The sequence below is a fragment of the Chaetodon trifascialis genome, chromosome 4 (genome assembly GCF_039877785.1).
Source record: "Chaetodon trifascialis isolate fChaTrf1 chromosome 4, fChaTrf1.hap1, whole genome shotgun sequence".
NCBI classification, from domain to species: domain Eukaryota; kingdom Metazoa; phylum Chordata; class Actinopteri; order Chaetodontiformes; family Chaetodontidae; genus Chaetodon; species Chaetodon trifascialis.
This window is the reverse complement of record NC_092059.1, coordinates 7,690,959-7,710,511: the sequence shown is the minus strand read 5'-3', so window position 1 is coordinate 7,710,511 and position 19,553 is coordinate 7,690,959. Positions and strand designations below refer to the sequence as shown.

Sequence of the window (19,553 nt, the reverse complement as noted above, 5' to 3'; positions counted from 1 at the left end):
CGGGACATTGAGCAGTTTCACATGTCAGTCGCTTCAGCTGTCTGAGACTTTCTTACATGTGAAGAAGCTCCGGCGGCTCCTTTGGTTTCAACCTCATCGTTCGAGAGAAGAGATGGTAACTTAATTCATATCCCAGTACACTTGCATGAAGTTACCGGTCTTAACAACCTGCAGTAAAAATCGCCAGCGCGCTCATTTTGCCTGTATCGGTTAACTAACTACTGTAAGAGCTGGGGTGCTAGTGCTAGCTAGCTAGGTAGCTAGCGAGCTAACGCTTGCAGCAACACTGACAGGTGGTGAAGTTTAGCTAAATTTAGCACGATAGCCATTTGCTAACTTTCATTCATTTTGCAGGGCCTTTCGACACATCCTATATTTAAGGTTGTGCTATTGTTAGCATGTTAGCGTGGCGTGTGACTTAGTTTGTACCGCAGTCTGTTGTAACTCGCCTCTGGTGCAGCTAAAACTATCTGTTCTTGAGAGTTTCTTGGGTCTGGTCTGCCGAGTCAACATGAAACGCTGTCTTGACTGACTGTCACAGTTGTAGAGAAGGCACACCTGCTCTCTGACCGTCTCTGATGCATTACCTACAGACACACAACATGAACTGTTCTCATGTGCAAGACGGGAGTTTCAGAGTTGGATCTCATACTTAAACATGAGTGTGTTTGCTCCCACAGGCGCTGATGGGGATTCAGCTGGTGGTCAGCTTGCTGGCTGCCAGCATTATGCAGAGGATGGCTCCGCATTGCTCATTTGCACGCTGGCTCCTCTGCAATGGAAGGTATTCTCGCCCTGACAGTCAGATTATACACCGCACACGTACTGTGCTGTTGTCTGTTTACACACATGTCCCTGTTGTTCCTTCCAGTTTGTTCAGGTTCAAACATCCGTCTGAAGGAGAGCTGTGTGCACTGGCGGGGAAGCAGATGCCCAAACAGAACAGGAGAGACAGGTGGGAGCTGGGGAGGGTCTGATGCTGCAGGAGAGGGTCACTTCTGTAATGCTGCCAAGAGGAAGAAACTGGCTTTAAAAAAAACAAAACTCTTATTAATAGACCATGTTTGCATCCAGCAGAGACACATAGCTGTGTCCATCGTGTGTCTCCACGGGGCCCAGCTGACCACTTGTGTTCAGATATTGTTAACTTCTGCTAACAGCTCGCAAAGACAACAGCTAATACACATGTATGTGCTATTGCAGCGGCTGAGATCAGCAGCACAAAGTCATTTACGACTCATTAACAGAAGACATGTTTGTTTCTTCTTCTTTTCCTTTTTAACATGGTCATATGGCGTCTGTGCTGTGTTTCCAGGAGACAGAATGGGGAGAGCAAGCCTCTCACTGTGCCCAAAGACATCGACCTTCACCTGGAGAAAGCTCCAGTCAACACCATCGACGCTCTTGGTAAAACAAACGTTCCTGTGTCTACACCACAGTGACGCCGTGCAGGAACAAACACTGCTCACGCTCAGCTGTTGATTCGCAACTGACCCCACATACATTTACACTATTTCCACATTTTTATCCCTATTTTTATCAAAACTATGTGTGGATTGTAATTTTGATTAACTGGTAGACCATAAAAGAAAATCCTGAGCCCACTAATGTTTCTCTTTCCTCGTTTCTACTTTCAGTGTTGCGTTTTTTCCTGGAGTACCAGTGGCTGGTAGATTTTGCCGTCTATGCGATGGGTGTCTTCCTGTTCACTGAGTGTTACTACAGTGTGGTAGATGCCAGAAAGGAGGTCAATATCGGAGCCATCTGGTGTGTCCTGACTGTTCTCTTCGGCCTGTATCCCTCAACTGTGAAGACACTTACGTCACGACAGATAATCAAATCATCATTTTCTGCAGATGCAGTCTCTAACTTGCATGATTGGTTTGGACAGTTGGCAGATAGTAACATGTTATGTATGTCACAGTGTCATTTAGATGTCTTAGACTGGATGAATGCTGTTTTTCTCTCAGTGGTTGTTTCCATTTAACAAGCCGCCCTCAGAAAGACCCTTCACACTCTGATGAGCCACTACTTCCGCTCTGAGGAGGGCGGCGAGCGCTCGGTGTGCCTTGCCTTTGGCTTCCTGTCTCTGCTCGTGGCCATGCTGGTGCTGGTGGTCAAAGAGGACTACCTGGAGTTCGGCCTGGACTCAGGCTTTTCCAGCCTCTTTGACAATTTGGAAGTGTTTGCCAAACAGCAGGGCTACGCCGACTGGTCGTAAGTATCCGTGTTAATGTCATATTGACTGACAGCGCGTCATGCATTAAGAGACACCACCCAGGTTGAAGTGCTGTGTCTGAGCCAGTAACAGACTTGACAGATATCTGTTCTAGACGCAGCGTAACCTTTGGTTGTTTTGACCTTCTTCAGAATCCCGGTGACTAAGCTGACAGTGAAGCTCGGTCTGGCTGCTGTCTGCGCTTACATCGGTTCTCTCATGGCCTTCCCCGGCCTGCGTCTGGCTCAGACTCATCTAGATGCTGTGCAGATGAATTCAGACCGCCCCCTCATCCAGTAGGAGCTGATTCTTTTAGTACTGCAACACACAATGTACTCTTTGTTAACAATGTTAGTACTCAGCTCTCTTTGATGTCCCTCCAGGATTCTGCTGCACATGAGTTTCCTGTCTCCAGTCGTCGTGTTGGTTCTGTGGGTAAAACCCATCGCAAGGGACTTCCTGGCCAATGCACCGATGGGGAAGACCTCTGTCACAATGTGAGCGCCTGTCCATCTTTGCTTATTTTACCCATTATAACTAATCTCTCAAGGCGTAAGACATAAACGACCTTTCGTAATCACGTGCCTGCAGAGTTTCCAGTGCAGCGTTCGACAGCATGCGCCTGTGGATCATCGTGGCGTTGTGTGTGCTGCGGCTAGCACTCACTCGTTACCACATGCAGGCCTACCTCAATCTGGCTCAGAAGTGGGTGCAGCAGATGAAGAAGGAGGCGGGACGTATCGCTGCGATTGACATTCAGAGGAAGGTCAGCTGTCCGAACAACGTTCAATTGTAGCTCCGAACCTTTAAATCCAGAACCTAACTGCAGGTTTACCTGAGAGTAAATGTGCTGTTTTTCAGGTCACTCGTATCTTTTGCTACCTGACTGTGGTGACTCTCCAGTATCTGGTTCCTATTTTTCTCATCCTGTTCTCCACGCTGGCGCTCAAAGCTCTAGGTAAGTAAAATACCTCCACCACCATCATCACTGCATACGAGGAAGAATCCACATCAGTGTTTCCTTTCCAAGATCTTTCTCTTTCCTCTAAAATCTAAATGCCTGTTCTCTACAGGGGACTTCTCCTGGGGGACCGGAGTAGAGGAGACCCCCGGGGTGACACCGGCACTGGTGATGCCCACGGCAGCGCCTGTGCTGCCCAGTGGTCTGGATGAAGATGAAGAGGGGGTGGAGGATATGGAGGAGGACATCCAGGCCACAGTAGCACGCCTGTCAGAGACCTTCGCCGCACTGCGGACCGTCCTCACTCCACTTTTCTTCCGAGGTTTCTTCGCCTTCCTCACATGGTGGGTGGCTGCCTGCCAGGTCATCAGCTCTCTCTTTGGCATCTACTTCCACCAGTACCTTATGCAGAACTAACTGAGGAGCGCCAAACAGCTCTACCTGCAATGCAACCCCACCCCTCAGCTGTTGCCAAGGCTAGCTGCAGACAGCGATCAGGACAGTCCATTAGAAGACAGCTACAGAGAGAGTGCACCTTGTTTGTGTAAGAGACGTTTAGATCAAGGTTTTTGTGACCAGCAGGCTTCTGGTTTCAACAACACAACTGTACAGAGAGAGCCGGGGCCCGTGTTACAAAGCAAGTTCACCTTAGTCCGGCTTCACTGAGTAACACAGACGGTCCTTAATTACAGCCATCACAAAGCTGGTTATCAGCTGGCTCAGGGTTTATTGATCCAGCCACAGGTATGCTCAAATAAGAGTTTTAATTACTAAATACTAAGTAGTAAATAGAAGTCTGTGATTCCCACAGGGAAATTAGGTTATTGTGGTAACAAAAGGTGATAAAGTGGAGTAGGATTAAAAAAAAAAAAAAGAGGTAGAAACAGGAGGAAGAATTTCCAAATCATCCATATGAGGCTCTTTTTAAAGGCCTTTTTAAATATGTTTGGCATTTCCAACATGTTCACTTTAGAGGAGTGACATTTTGGTGTTTTTTTTTTTTGTGTGTGTGTGTGTGTGTGTGTGTGTGTGTGTGTGTGTGTGTGTGTGTGTGTGTGTGTGTGTGTGTGTGTGTGTGTGTGTGTGTGTGTGTGTGTGTGTGTCATTGTGAACAAACGCTTCAAAAGCCCCTCCTGCTGAAGCAGACAGACAAAAGGATGAAACGAAATACATGCCGAGTAATGAGGTTCATCTGACCCTGTAAAAATGGCTTTTTATTGTAAAGTCAGTGCTTTTGTCCGTGTCAGGATCCCGTAGAAATGATGACTCAGTTTTCCGAGTGATCCGATTGGTCAGCGGTCGGCCTGTTGGCAGGTTTTGATCTGAGCCTCTGAAGCTAACCTGAACTGTATCCTGGTTAAAAGTGAACCAGCTTTGTGATACAAGACTTAAAGGGTAATTCTGATATTATTAAATCAGGGCCATATTTCTACATAATTTGGTACAAACAGTGTTTGAATTGGACTTCTTCTCAGCCGACAGCCATGAAACGGGCTGCAATGACTGCAGCATCGTCCTCGATGGCAGCTGTGTCTGTCAAAGTTCTTGTTTTTGCCGCCCTCTTACAGAGATGGACCTTTTTGTTGAAGAGTAAGAGTTTAACTGGAAACAGCTGCTGTATCGCTCTGGCCAAAGGCACCAGACTCCATTGACAAAAACAGTCATTTTAATAAGAGCGTTGCTGCTCTACCGCTGCCTTGATCGGTTAGTCTGTTGGCGTTATTGTGTGTCTTTGGCGTTCAGACACTTCTAACAATCTGAGACATGCTTTTACAGCGCAGCCCATTTCATAGATGCCGGCTGAGGTGATCTACTGGATCAGTTCATGAAACTTGTTATTCCCATTAGTCATTTAGATAGCAGAGTATGTGCGAGCAGGGTCCAGGTTTGTAAAGATGTCCAGCTAACGTTGTTAGCCGCCGTGGCTTCGTGATGCCGGCCCCGGCTCATCTCGCAGCTTTTTCAGCAGAACATTTTTCTGCAGTGTTTCAGATGTATCTATGCCAGTGTTACCTGGATTGTTCTTTCTAGAACATTTTAATGCTGCATATAAGATGTTGAAGTGGTACCAGGATAAGTATTAGTGCTTAGTCCCTGTGTAGATAAGATTATTTTTGTGCAGGACTGTTTGTCCTCCTTAAGGAACCGATTCAAGAGTGCTAAATGTTTGGTTGGTTGTTTGTTTGTTTTATCTTTTTGTGCTTTAAAGATTTCGCTTGCAAATAAGAGGCGGAGCTCAGATCCATCCCGTTGATTTAAGCCCAGTTTGAAGGTTTGGTTGTGGCTGTTGTATCAGCCCAGAGCTGAAGAGCTGTTGCTTTTATCTAAAGAGTTTCCTCCAGAATTCCTAAGTGCCTGCGAGTTCAGGGGTTTGGAGTCACTTTCCAAACACCCTCCTCCCTCATCGTGCATATTTAGATCGAATCTGTTAAGAGGTGACATTAACGCTCCAAATGCATTTTTTGTTTTCCTATTTATTCTCAAACACTAATCACTGGCAACAGTTTTCGTTGCGGTGTCTTAATCAGCTGCAGCAGCTTTTCATATTCCTGCTGTTTTTGTAGCCGATCAGTCACGTGAGATTAATCAATCAGTGATAGAATCAGTTTTGTGTCAGTGGACTTTATTTATTTATTTATGAGACAATGTTAGTTAGACATGAAGCGGACGCTGCAGTTCTGTACATTTTTTGATTTTTAGTGTTTTCTTTTCCTAGATAGTCTATTTGAACTGAATGCTCTGAAATCATTATACTGTGAGGCTCAAATGAAAATGTTGCTTTTTGAGATTTTCTGAATGCATGGTGTGCAAGCTCTCAGATGTAACCTGAACGTTGGTGTGGCTCAATAAAACGTTTGTTATTTTCACGTCGGGTTGGTGTTCCCACTCGACTCTCTGCTCGGCTCTCCCCCGAGCGTGGGAGATGCTGCCAATGAAACGTTTCCTTTTAAAAACCTGTGCTCCAATTCACAAAAGACGTCGTGCATGACAATGGAGTGTCTCGCCGCTGTGCCGGGTCCTGATCTCTGACCCCCCAACCTCCTGAGAAGATCATTCTTTAATCACTGATAATTACTATGAACCCGATGCCCCTCAAGACACTGTTTGTGGAAGCTCAGCTTGGCCATAGCAACAGTTACAAACTCTGGAAATCTTCCAAATCCTCTCCGTTCGTCAGACAACATTCAAACTTAATAAACTTTATAAGCTTTATGACATCATCAGAACATTCACGTTTTACATGGCAGTCGTTCAACAACAGTTAAGGAACGTGACCTTTCGGCAGACTCAGCCTGGAGAGGCTCTTTGTCTGGAAGTCGACATGATTAATTGGTGATATCATTTGACTTCCACGTCCAATCAGAAGCCACAAAGGTTCTCTTATTTAGGGAGGGATGGCCACCTCGCTGGCTTTTATGTGCGCTGGGACACGCTTCACTGGAGGATATCGGCGATCACAAAGGCGCTGAGAAAGTGAAGAAATTTGGGAGGGCACTGGTTAACAATCCTCAGTCATATATTGTGGCTGTTTGAGATGTGGCGCTGGGATGGGGAAAACTTCCAGGGAAGGAGTTTCTATTGTTAGACAGCATGATTGAGGAGTGTTGGTAAGAAGCATCCTCATCCAGCCTGACGGGCAGAGCTGCGGGCCTCACGCACTGACACTGACACGGCTGACATATCTATATCATCACGTTTATTATGTGCGTCTGCGCCGGAGGCCCCGGGCCCCCCCCCCCCCGGCCTGCTCTGCGGACTGCGGCGGGCCGAGGCAGGCGGCCATGGTGGGCTGTGGTTGCTATAGAAACCAGGGCGTGTGCAGGACCCAGACATGCCCTACAGACTGGGCTGGCCTGGTCTCAGGGGAGCAGACCAGACATGACCCCAGTGAGACTCTTTTCATTTAGGGAGGAGAGGCGACAGAGGTGGACCGGGGCTCGACTGAAATGTTGCACAGTGGTGGAGTAAGAAAACGTTCCGGCGTAGTTAGTGTGAGACAACCAGCTGTGGAAATGAGCCTTTTTGTGCTGAATGTTTTTTTTTTTTTTGAAGACATAAAGGTCTCCAGGCTTTTAAGTGGTCCATTCTTGTTCCTCTCGTTTGGTGGCTGCGTGGTGAGCTGCCTGACAGGGGCCAGACATGATAATGAGGGAGTGTGTGTGTGTTCAAAAGACGGAACCGAGGTGAATAAGACTAAATAAATGGACACATGAAAGCCTGATGGCTACACAGCGGCCGGCATTTTATCTGTCTTCAGATTGAGCGTACATGAAAAAACAGAGGCGACAAAATCACATTTTTCTCTCAAAGGAAAGATAATAAACTGAACGTCCTTCATAGGAGAAGAAAAAAAAAAGCAGGCCAGGGCGAAATGTACAAATCAAACCGGGTTTTATTTAAAAGGAATCACAACAAATGTCAAATAAAAATCTGTCTCTGTTCTGTTAGTGAAGCGTTCTGCAAACGTATAAAAACTCAACCCAAAACATCAGAATACTGATAATTTGGTTTTTCATGCTGATATTAATCCACACTGCTGCATAAAAACATGAAAACAGAGTTTCTTCCACAGCAGCACTTGAACCTGAAGGCGTCCGCCGGCCGGCTGCCTCTCTGCAGAGTCCGTCGTGATGGGTTTGTTCGAGGTCTACAGGGCGAACCAGAGAACCTGTGCCTCGTCACAGAGATTCAACAGATAATTAATCATCAATAGTTCAGGCTGGTCTTCCCTGCTCTGCACTTTCTCGTTCAAATCCACATTTTGTGACGTAAGACGACCCCTTGTGGACAATGAGGGGAAGTTCAATCAGACCCGAGTACAGTTGCAGAACTAAAGTTGAATATGCAAAACTAAAACACACAAAAATCCAGTGCACAGAAATACAGTGCAAAGTACATTTACAGATATAATGCAAACCAAACATTCCTCCATTTAAAAAAAAAAAAACCGCGTGGGGCTTTCATGAAACATCCTGTGAATATTTGGACTCATTCATTACACAGTGTCTCATACATCTGAAAGTATCATTAGACAATGATGGCGGTAAAGCTCAGTGATATCTACGACATGCAGTTACTAAACAAAGCCCTTCAGAAAAAACAACTTGTACCATTTTAAGTTACTTAAATTAGACCCAATATAGACAAACACGTGATGTCTTTGGCTGTGTAATGCATAGGCCGTCTGTTGACTGCCATAGATTTTGGTAGAAGTGAAAACATAAACTAGCACTAGTTGTACGAATAATACAACTAAATCGTGTCCATAATTAAAGTCTTACAAACAACCAGAGAAACCTCTCAAAGAAACCATAATCCAAGTCCCTGAGACAGAGTGAGGCCCAGAATTTTAAAGGAAAAATCCACATTTTTCAAACCTGTCTCAAAGCTCGCATGTCCGTATGTGCATTGACAGTTTTTGGCTTGCTGTCATTGTTCCTCCAGTCTTTACCGGCTATGAGAGATCGTGTAAAAATGCATTTTTAAGTTAATCTGGAGCTAATATGAGGCTTCGGCAGAGTCGTGTCAGACAAATCAAGTGGACATCTTGCACAGTGACAGTATTTTAGTGCAAGACTTCCTCTTTGTGTTACTCTTTAAAGCACTTTGACTTGCTTCTGTGCACCACAAATGAATTTGACTATCGCTGCACCGAAGCTCAGCAATGAAATGCAAAGAGGGAATTTTGTAGTAAAAAAGACAAAATTTTAAAAATATCAACTTGATTTGATTAACTCTGACTGCTGAAGCCTCCTGTCAGCTGAATTTTTGACTCCATTTTTGCACAAACTGTGGGTTTCGTCGAGAGTTGCATTGCCGGTACGGACAGGAGGAAGATTTACAGCTATGATCTATTCCATTATACACATGGTCACGTCAGTAAAGTGTTAAGACAGACTTGGAAAAATGTGAACTTTTAAAACGTTCTAGTGTGTTTCAAAAGAGGCCAAAGCTCCGTGCATCTAAACGGTTTAACATGGGGAGACCGTGCCACTGATTTGGGGCTAAAACCTAATGCGGTTTCGCATTTTTGGAGAAATTCAGCTGGTCCCGATGTGCTGCTGACCGCTAACTTCAACAAAGTCACAGAACAGAACCAACTTCAAATTGCATGTGTGACTCACATTAGCTCCACACAGAAAACTAAACCTAAGCAAACAAAAAGCAAATGTCTGTTTCCGTCTCCTCGTGGGGTCGATCGAGCCCAGGAGAGACCAGCTCTGTGTGAGGAGACAAAGAGAGGCGTTCCTCTTTGGGATGATGGGGACAAATTGACCCCATCCTGCTATCTTCTGTGTTTTATCTGTGTGTGTGTGTGTGTGTGTGTGTGTGTGAGAGAGAGAGAGAGGACTGGTTTTGATGGAAGATAGCTGATTGAATGGGAGATGGCGTTAGACCGCAGCAGCCAGCTATCTCTGCCACCCATCACTTATCTCTAACTGCCGGAGCGGCTGCCCCCCATCCTCCTCGGTTTGTGGGTAGCCGGCTTTGGGAAACTCCTTCGTCTCATTGGCCAGACCGGCTTCCGGAGGGGTATGGCGAGCCGAGTCGGGGTTGCTCATTGGAGAGTGCTGCCTGAGGTGGTGTAGAGGAGGGGAGGTGGGTGAGGACATGTGCTCAGGAGAGCTACGCTCCGATTTGATGCTGAGGTTGAGGGAGGGCAGATGTGGAGACGTTGAGGAGCAGGACTGGGAGGGGAAGGAGCACCCTCCGCTGGACATCCTAGAAACAGCAAGAGGGGAGACAAAAGAAACGACAGCACGATGGTGAGAAATCAATGAAAAGACTGAATGTGAAATCCATCCAGTGTTACAGGTTATGAACATTAACAGTGTGAACAGCTTCTACACCCCAAACATTAACAACAGCACGTGGAATGAAAGCAGTGGAGGAGCAGACGTGACCCAGGAACAGACATTAATGAGTGACTGCGTTCAGAGAGAAGAGCCCCGAAGTTCACTTCAACACGCCTAAATATATTTTCCTCATTCTATGTATATCTTCACATTCTTAGTTATTATTTATATACATATTCATTTTCCATTTGTTGTCATTATTATTATTATTATTATTATTACATTATTTCCCAATTCTATTCTTTTTTTTTTTTACTTTTTATTCCTTTTATAACTTATATTTTATCCATGTATTTTCTTTTTTATTTTCTTGTCATGTTTTTTCTATTTTTTCATCTTTTTCTTATCTGTTCATTAAATTTCATTTTCTATCCTTTTTATTGTCTATTTGTTCTTTTCTACCCCTCCTTTTCATTCTTGCTGTCTGTAACAACTAAATTTCCGTGGTGTGGGATCAATTAAATCTTATCTTATCTTATCTTATCTTATCTTATCTTATCTTATCTTATCTTATCTTATCTTATCTTATCTTGTCTTGTCTTGTCTTGTCTTGTGACAGTCGCTACTGCAGTTTTGCGTCTGATCAAGATCTGGATGACTGAAACTCTGCAAAGCAGGAATGAATAAAAAAAGCACCGCTGGAGCTAAGACGAGTGTGCAGGTTCAACTTCCTGCCACGGTTCTGTATTTTATCCACACAGAGGGACCTTATTACACATTAATGTCCTTACCCTGGGCTTATATGAGGCCCGTGGGGCTCCTGAGGCGGCTGTGCTGGCTGCCAGGGGTTCACTGCTCCTCGCTGAAGACTAACGGAGTGATAAAAACCAGGTTGGCTGTACTCTGGAAGGAAAGAAAAGACGTGGATATAAATTAAAAGATGAAAAAAGGCCAGAAGGAAAGACTTTAATAAACCAGAATCAGTGAGTGATCGCATATTTTATCTTCTCTCTAAGAGGATCGACTGACATCTCAGGAAATACACATATTTGCTTTCTTGAGAGTTAGAGGAGGGGATTGATACCACTCTCACCTCTGTGCTGTAAACATGAAGCTACTGTACAGCCAGCCGTCGGTTAGCTTAGCTTAGCACAATGACTGGAAACGGGGAAACAGCTAGCCTGGCTCTAAAACTCATTACTTCACTTCATATTTTGCTTGTTTAATTCATATGAATGGGAGTTCTGCATGGGACTATTTCTTGGAGTAACTTCTTGTAATCTTGACCCCACTGTGAGGGTGTCAGGCATCCAGTGCAGACTCAGTGAGGTCACAGCAAACCCCCCTTGTCGGTTTTGCAACTCTATTTTTGTGCTGGAAGGCAGATTTTGCTTCTTTGGACTGAGCCAGGCTAGCTATTTACCCCTGTTTTCAGCCTTTTTGCTAAGCTAAGCTGAACAGCTACTGGCTGAAGCTTAATTTTCAGCAGACAGATGCAAGAGTGGCATTAATCCTCCCATCTAACCCTCGTCAAGAAAGCAAATAAATGCATTGCTTTACAATACTTTTAATGCACTTATTGAATACTATCCACCCTAATTGACCACAGAAAAGATGATGCACAGCAGACGTACCAGAGGCTCCAGGAGAAGGGAGGCCGTAGCCTCCCAAACTGTGACCCAGCAGCCCCGCCTTGCCCATGGCTACCATCGAGCTGCCGCTGTGCAGGCCCTGGTACAAGACACCCCTCTGATGAGCAAGGAAAGAGAAGTAAAATCACACGCTTGCCCTGATACAGTGACATCAGTGCATACATCATATCTGTGAGAGGTGAGAGAAGAACTGTGAAACTGCTTGTCTAAACTGGCAGAGCAAATAACATCTCCTGTCACATCATGTCAAGTTTCCAAAGAACGTACAGTGTGTTAGATTCACTGACATCTTTCAGCGCAGATCACGCTGGAGAGTCACAGCTAGGCTACTTACAGCAGAGCTGTGGTTAGCACGTGTGGCCCCCATGCCCTGACTAGCAGCATCTCCCCGCAGGAGCTCACCGCCCAGGTTGAGAGGAGGAGGGCTTTTCATGTCCAGAGCTCGGTTCAGGCCGCCATGGGAAAACACGGAGTAGCCAATACCTACACAGCGAAAGAAAGGAGCAGGAAGTGAAAAGAGATGTGAGCTTGTTTCACCCACAGAGGAATAATTTATTCTCTGTGATACATTCATCACCTCCCGCTGGTTCTCTGCAAGTGTGATAAAAATGAACTTCTTCTTTTGGTTTGACCTTTGAGTTAGTAGCTGACCTTTCTGGGCCAAAACTGTACATGCATGGGCTGACCTGACAGAATCCTTTTTGAACTGGTCAGTGTCAATTACTATTAAAACAGTGATAATACATTTAAAAAACACTGTGACTGAATGACATCATGCTGCATCCAGATAGTTTGTATAAGAGGCTGACATAACTGGCAGGTGTGCTACATTCTGTACAGAAACCACAGAACTGGTGGAGGGCCAGTTTCACAAAGCAGACTGACAGCATGTGTGGATTAGTGAGCACACACACGCACGTACACACACTTCCTGTGAGTTCACAGCCAGCTGCACAGAGGGCTGACGGCAGACATGTGAGTTTTACAGCGAGCATTGAGCGAGACCCTCCAAGAGCGTTTGATGGATTGTCATTCTGAATGTCTCCCATTTATTTCTAAGCAGCAAAATGTCCTTTGCCCATTATTTCAAACATATGGTAAGAAAATGGTAATATTCTGTGACACATTGCCAATTTATAAATGGACAGTTTTAGTCAGCAGAGTTTTAATTTAATGGCAGTCAGCATTTTCTTATAGAGTTCACTATTAAACTTCATTTCTTTTTTCATAAAAATGCCATTTAAGGCTGCAATTATGGCACAAGTATATACTAATACACACATGTACATTATAATAATTTATCTAGGTTACTTTCCTCAGTATGGTAACATAATGTGGAATCGTGGGTCTCTTTCTTATCTGTTCTTGAATTAACAGCTTTTTTAAAACAAATCGTCCTGTAAATCTTTCCCTTTGTGATTGAAGCAGTTCTGATAATGTCTCATGCCGTAGGACCAGCTGCTGCTTCTGCTCACCCGAGTGCGGAGACATGAATGCGGTGTGGGAGTGTGGTGCAGCTGGGCTGGCAGAGCCGGGTCTGGAGCTCAGAGATTTAAAGCCCGGGGGTCTGTGTGACGGCATGCTGGATCCGGAGGAGTTGGGGAAGCCGTTCTCACAGCCTGCAGACACCAGGAACTGAGCCTCCGGAGAGAGGAGCGACGGAGCCTGAAGAGTAAAGTCCAGGTGTGATGAGAGAGTAACAATTAAAGTCTGAAAACTGTGAAGAAAAACGTCACATTTGTGAGAAAAGACAGTGTCTTTCTGGACATTTTGAGCACGCGTGTCTCGTCATGCTTGTGTGTGTGCTGAATGTGCTGTGGCAGGAGTGTGTGTGGACTGACATAGAAGCGCTGGCGAGCCATAGAGAGATCCATGCCCTCGCTGAGAGGATATTTATCTGCAGCCACCTGCATGCTCTCCTCGCTGTCGAGCTCAGCGCCTTCGAGGCCGAGGCCCTTCCTACGCAGAGTCTGATACAGAACAGAAAGTACGCGTGGAAAATTAGCCACAAAGAGAGCATGAAGATTTAGAAAAACACAACTCATATCATTTTTTGGAAGAGCTTGCGACCTGAAATTCCCTTTCATGCCTCCTGCCCTGAAATAATCACGCCGTCCTGTCGTTTCCTCTCGCAGCAGCTTGGAACGTACCTCCAGTATGTCCGTGTTGGTGCGACTCTCGTGCGGCTCGCTGTACTCTGTGTACTTGAGCAGCACTTTGTCCATGTCTGTGCTGGCGTACTGGAACAGACGGTTGGTGCTGTTGAAGATGATGAGGGCGATCTCGCAGTCGCACAGCACGCTCAGCTCATAGGCCTTCTTCATCAGACCAAACTTACGCTTGGTGAAAGTCACCTACGGCGGGAAAAACGCACCGAGGTTAGTGCCGCCTGAGCTTTGACCTCAGCCGATTACTGACGGCTTAGACGAACGCACACCTCCTACATATTTAGCTCAATCTAAAGTCAAATATGTAGAAGTATTTGTATTAACTTGAATATCTCTGGAGGAATGAATGATGGGAATAAATTAAAATGGTGTACAATAGCGATTTACACAAGTACTTGCATACAATCAGCCTAAAAATACAACTTTTTTGTGATATCAGAGTAATGTTTAATAATAATAATACTGCTAAAAAAGTCACTTCTTTTTTCAATAGAAAAACACAGCGCACAAATCCAAGCTGACCGCGAGCAAATACCAACAGTGCTGACAGTCAGGTGCGTTTACACAGCCTAAAATCACAAGTTTGTCCCAGAAGGCTTTAAAGTCTGTTCAGCACACAACGCTGTCTATCGTCAGACTCTCAGTTCAGATAAGAAAAAACTCCAAAAAACAAACCTTATCACTAAAAAAACACTCAGTCCTAAAGATCAGATACGGGAAAGAAATCGCACAGTTTAATACTCTTGTGGTTTACATTGATTCCTTACGTGTTTTTTCAAACATACTGATCAACATATTAATAGGTTATGAGCGCAACGTCAACCGTGTCCTCATGTTGCAGTCTCACCCTGAAATCACCTCAATCTGTGGCAGAAAAATCGACGTCTTCTTCTGACGTCCAGATTTCTGTATTTATAATCTGTGTTATCACATTCACCTTCCATCGAACTTAGAAATATTGTCCTTCTTCAGCTCTAACTTTCAGAAAGTAATTCTCACAGCCCCCCAGTGTCGCATTTGCAGTTTGGCCCTCGACATGCAAGTGAGCAAACGAAGCATGTGTTCTTTAATTACTGCAAAACGCAGCTATGATCCCTTACTGCCTTTTATCATTGTAAATACCATAATGCCATATTTCCTCCACTATCTTGCTGCATTAAGAAATCGCAGCAACACACATTAGCCCCGGGAGCTACGTCCCTGCCACATCATGCACAAAACATGTTTTTATATCCAAATCTGTACAACTACCACATTGTACCGTACTGCAAATATCACTGAAGCAAACATACCGCAGAAGAAAAGCTTACGGCTTTGATTCTTATAGCATTTAAATTAAACATTGGATATTGACCCACCTGTCTGTTCCTCTGGTCCAGTATACGAGAAATTTGTATTTTCTTCCTTCCCATTTTTTCTGCCGTCAGACACTCGGAAAACCCCTGAAAAAAGAAAAACAATGTCATACTAGCAGACGACATGTTTGTGTTGTATGCATTCGCACTGCTGCAGTGAGCATCTAGAAATAAAAGTAATATTAAACAAACTCTTTCCTTCTCTAGAAAAGAAAATAAAAGTTGAATGAAAAATGTCTCGTCATTCGTACGCAGAGGCCTCACTGGTTTATTCTTGCTTATATGCATCTAAATTTTATAATAACAACTGTACAAATATTCAACAATTCTCCTCTTCACTTTCATATAATTCTGGTGGGAAAATGTCATCCATTTGGTTTAAGTGACTCGTCCCTTCCCCCTTGGTAAGACCAGGGTGTTTATTTTTACCACCATGAGGCGATGCGGTCTAAAGTTAGAGCGGCCCTCGCTGGGCCAGCAGTCCGCACAGTCTGACACCCCCACAGTCTGGGTTACCCCCGGGCCAGCAGCACAGCGCCCGGCTGCACCGCACAGCCCCAAGAGACAGGGTTAAAAATACAGCGGATAGCTCCTTTTAAAGGTTCATCAGGCAATAGCTAAAGCCAAACAGTAGAAGGAAAACGGTGTGTTTTTGAAAGATGGCTGCAGCTAAAAGCCACCCACTCCTCTCTCATGCACAGCCAGGTCAGGAAAAAAAGCAGGCTTTGGAGGGGCAGACGGCAGAGGCATGGATGGATTGCGGCTGGCTTGAGAATGTCCATTTTTGAGAGTCACACCCGCTGTTTTTCTGTTTCTCTTGGTCTACAGAAGCCCCTGTACTTTCCCTGCCCCTGCAGCACCGTGTGGAGCGGGACACTGCGGAAAAATGTGAAATTACTTTCACTCTTTGCATTATGGGAGACAACCATGAAGTGACTTTGCTGCAGAACCATAAAACACTAAATCAAATGCATGCATAAATTTGCCCTTTGTGTCAGTTATCTCCATTTTACACTCCACTATCAGTCAAACGACTACATTAAGTGGTGCTCTGACTCCTCTGACCTGACCGTATAGTGCTTCTCCAAAGCCCAGAGGAGTTTTCACTGGTTTTTCCCCTTAATCCTGAACATGTATTGGACTTCTCTATATTTAGTCCGCTGTCCCTCCTGATGGTGCCTGAGCGGATATGGCGCCTGTGTTCCCACGACCCCTGAAGTGCCCGCTGTCCCTCAACGTAAGCTTGGCACACAGGCATCTGGGGCATTTCTGGAGGAATCCACCTCTTTGCCCTTTTTATTACCTTATAAAGTCCTGTGATCTCCACTGTGCTGAATATACTGCAGAGACAAGACACACCTCAACACTGACAGCTGCAGAGGAACCCGTCCTTGCCAATGCCTCGATGGTAAACAGGGGGACACTGCGGAGACGTAGCTCTTGCTTGTAAGAGGGACCACAAAAACCAGCATTGGTCTGTCTCACTAACAGCTACTGCAAAGAACTGAACTCGGGCCACGCTGTTCTGTTTTTTGGACCAGAAGTGAGACAACTGAACCTCATATCAAGGCATATTAATGGTGAGGAGAGAGGGAAGTGGGACATATGGTCTTAACAGGGCAGAAAGATCTTTATCTCAGGGTTTTATAGAGAGTTCCTCTCCTCTCAGATATAACCAAACGGCGACTATCACCGCCGCAGACAGCACTGTTAAGACACATGACTAGCTGGGTAAATATAGCTCCACCTCCAGCCAAACAGTGTGGGGGTTAGCTATAGAACCGTATGTGGTTTAGTTGGTTTGTCAAAGGCCTAAACGCCGAGACAGGAAGATAAAGCCTGGCTGTGCCTCACATATCAGCTAATTGTACATTTTTCCCATACAACAACCGCTGTTTGAGGTCTGTGAATACACCAGAAAAGGCAGCACACACCTACAGTCTGTGACCTTTCATCTCCAACTCTCACTGCTTCTTGTCATCAACTGATCCCAAAAGCACAATCACAAGATATGAATGTAAAGCAGAATTGCTGTGCTGTCCTTTAATAGTGCAATAATTGCACACTTGCACACTTGCCCCTGGGTCTCAGGCTTCTATGGGGAAAGACGGTACCTTTGTCAGGCGCCTTCCCAGAGGCAAGACAGTGGAAAAAGACACACAGCAGGCAGCAGCACACAGCAGCCCGGCTCTCTGACATACCCTGGGAGCTCCAGACTGATCACTGGGGACGTCACTGGGACAACAACGCACATGCACAGAAAACTAAAAGCTTGTGCATCAACGGACGAGATGATTTCAGTACTGGTGGCACTCATTAATGGATCGCACACTGGATGTTTTTCTTGCTGCAGTGAGCTGTATGCATGAAAGAGAAGGGGAAAATAAGTAGGGCATTTCTAGAATATTGAGGGTTCTGCTTCAATGGTTTTGTTTCCATGAGTCATTCAGAGCACAATGGCCTGAAAGTGTTTCAAAAACATGGTAAGCACGTGTAAAGATATTAGCCAGAGGAGCTAATGGCTTAATCTGTGGTGGCAAAGCCTAGAACACCTAATCACATTTTCTGGTCCACTTTCAGGATTGTATGTTGAATCTGTGTAAATATAACAGTCAGATTAATCAAAGGCTGAAGTTGTCAGTTTCCCAAAGTGAAAATAAATACCGCAACAATAATCCATTTAGTGAACTCTCCCTGCACCTCTGTGCTGCTGCTGCTGCAGTGAAATATTACGTTTCATCCTTTCCCTTCAGTCATATATTGATTGTAGGATAAAAGCAATCAAACAGAGAAGCTGTGACTGGAGCACTGATACACTGAACTCTAGTAGTAACTGAGCAGTGGATGACACCCTACCGAGCTGGTGCACAGCCTTGTTTTCACTGTTTTAGTCATTTCAGTCGCCTGTGTGTCAGTCAAAGTCCTGTGTTGAGGTGCTAAAAACATGAAACCGGGTCCAAAAACTCTCCAGAAACACAAGACTGGAACCAAGTTTTGCACGAACCAATACATAAATCCTCCCAAACTCAAGTCAAAAGGGATGATGACCAAAAAATGTATTTCTGAAATGTCAGAGGCAGAGCCTTACCCGTTCAAATCACAACTGAAACGTGCTGAAAGAAGAGGAAGCCGGTGCAAATCATTTCTTACCGAGGTTTGTGTTAAAAGTTTTATCACACAGCATCAGCACACCAGGATAAACAAGTGTTTTCTGTGTGTGTGTGTGTGTGTGTGTGTGTGTGTGTGTGTGTGTGTGTGTGTGTGTGTGTGTGTGTGTGTGTGTGTCATTCTCAGGGTCAGACAGTTCACGCGCTCGCCGGCCCTTTGCAGAGCAATGGTGAGGAAATTTTTGTCTAATTTTAACATGGAGATAATTGAATTGCCTTGATATTTCTGATAGAGCCAGAATAGCAGTACTACACGCCGGCGGGAGCTGAGCATTTGATCTTTCCACGAAGAGAGGAAAAAAGTTGTTCATGGCTTGATGTGAGATGACACCTGAGCGCTCTTTTCACTGAAATTCAATGCGAACGGTAACATCTTGATCTCAGACTCCCATCATGAGAGTTATCACCGCAGGGACTGAGACCGAGCAGCTGTGCTGACTGGAAGGGCAACAGGTTGATGAATTCAGTCCATGCTGGCTGGATTCAGGGAGTCATGTGTCCGCATCCAAATGACACGGATTCATTTTGCACTGCGAGATACGCGGCACTAAAAATAAAAACTGCAAAAATACATGGCTTAAAAAAAATGTTTGCGGATAATTAGGCCTAATAATTGCTGACGTCATCCAAAATAGACCGTTTAAGAATAGCCCGCCTGTCCCCGAGTTGCCAAGCATCCCTGTCTAATATAGCCTCATCTATAGGCTGCTGCCAATAACACAGCAACAGGTACTTTATTTACAGCTCAATCGCAGCTACTGACACACAGGGAACTGCATTTGCTTTAACGCTGAAAACACCGAAAAACTAAACGCTTCAAAAACAAAAACACATGTGATCTCACCTGCTCTCGATCTGTGTGCCTCTGAGTCTCGACCAATCAAACAGGAAAAGTCGCAGATTGAAAGGAAGAAAAAGCAAAAACGCAGCGAGCGGGTGTCTGATCGCGCACAGGTCTTGTCTGGCGTTCTGGTCTCGTGCCGTGATGCGCGGACATTCACCTGGTGCAGTCAGCGGATGGTTCAGGAGAGCAGCTTTCCAACAGCTGGCTGCCGCAGCCCGCCTCCCCCTGTCACCACACGCCGCCTCCTCAGCCGTGCCATTGGACACACTCCTCCGCCTCCCATCCGCCTTCGAGCGCGCCAGTCAGTCAAGGCTGTCCGCGAGATCACAGCAGAAGTTACGCCGCGTGCGCGTTACGTTCAGGGCTGCTGGAAGAATCACAGCGCGGACAC

General features: G+C 45.3%; 2 protein-coding genes across 2 annotated transcripts; one reads left to right on the top strand and one right to left on the bottom strand.

The window, feature by feature from the left end:
- tmem161a (transmembrane protein 161A) lies at positions 1-3,987 on the top strand. Its single transcript, XM_070961747.1, has 11 exons — positions 1-115; positions 681-784; positions 872-955; positions 1,316-1,407; positions 1,638-1,794; positions 2,002-2,217; positions 2,371-2,514; positions 2,602-2,715; positions 2,810-2,984; positions 3,080-3,176; positions 3,292-3,987. Exons 1-11 carry the CDS (start codon positions 113-115, stop codon positions 3,594-3,596), a joined length of 1,491 nt encoding a protein of 496 aa, XP_070817848.1. The 5' UTR covers positions 1-112; the 3' UTR covers positions 3,597-3,987.
- Positions 3,988-7,555: 3,568 nt separating this feature from the next.
- Positions 7,556-19,488, bottom strand: mef2b (myocyte enhancer factor 2b). Its single transcript, XM_070961191.1, has 9 exons — positions 19,163-19,488; positions 15,155-15,238; positions 13,779-13,982; positions 13,470-13,598; positions 13,104-13,293; positions 11,963-12,111; positions 11,611-11,725; positions 10,768-10,879; positions 7,556-9,902 (listed from the first exon to the last, which is right to left on the bottom strand). Exons 2-9 carry the CDS (start codon positions 15,206-15,208, stop codon positions 9,590-9,592), a joined length of 1,266 nt encoding a protein of 421 aa, XP_070817292.1. The 5' UTR covers positions 15,209-15,238; positions 19,163-19,488; the 3' UTR covers positions 7,556-9,589.
- Positions 19,489-19,553: the final 65 nt, after the last annotated feature.

Excerpts from the sequence above, each read along its gene's own strand:
- mef2b (XM_070961191.1), bottom strand. The coding sequence starts at position 15,208 with ATGGGAAGGAAGAAAATACAAATTTCTCGTATACTGGACCAGAGGAAC. Across the intron at positions 12,112-13,103 it reads ATTCATGTCTCCGCACTCGG|GTATTGGCTACTCCGTGTTT; the intron begins GTGAGCAGAAGC and ends TTCGCTGTGTAG. Across the intron at positions 11,726-11,962 it reads GTGCTAACCACAGCTCTGCT|AGGGGTGTCTTGTACCAGGG; the intron begins GTAAGTAGCCTA and ends CTTGCTCATCAG.
- tmem161a (XM_070961747.1), top strand. Across the intron at positions 1,408-1,637 it reads CAACACCATCGACGCTCTTG|TGTTGCGTTTTTTCCTGGAG; the intron begins GTAAAACAAACG and ends TTCTACTTTCAG. Across the intron at positions 1,795-2,001 it reads CTGACTGTTCTCTTCGGCCT|AAAGACCCTTCACACTCTGA; the intron begins GTATCCCTCAAC and ends AGCCGCCCTCAG.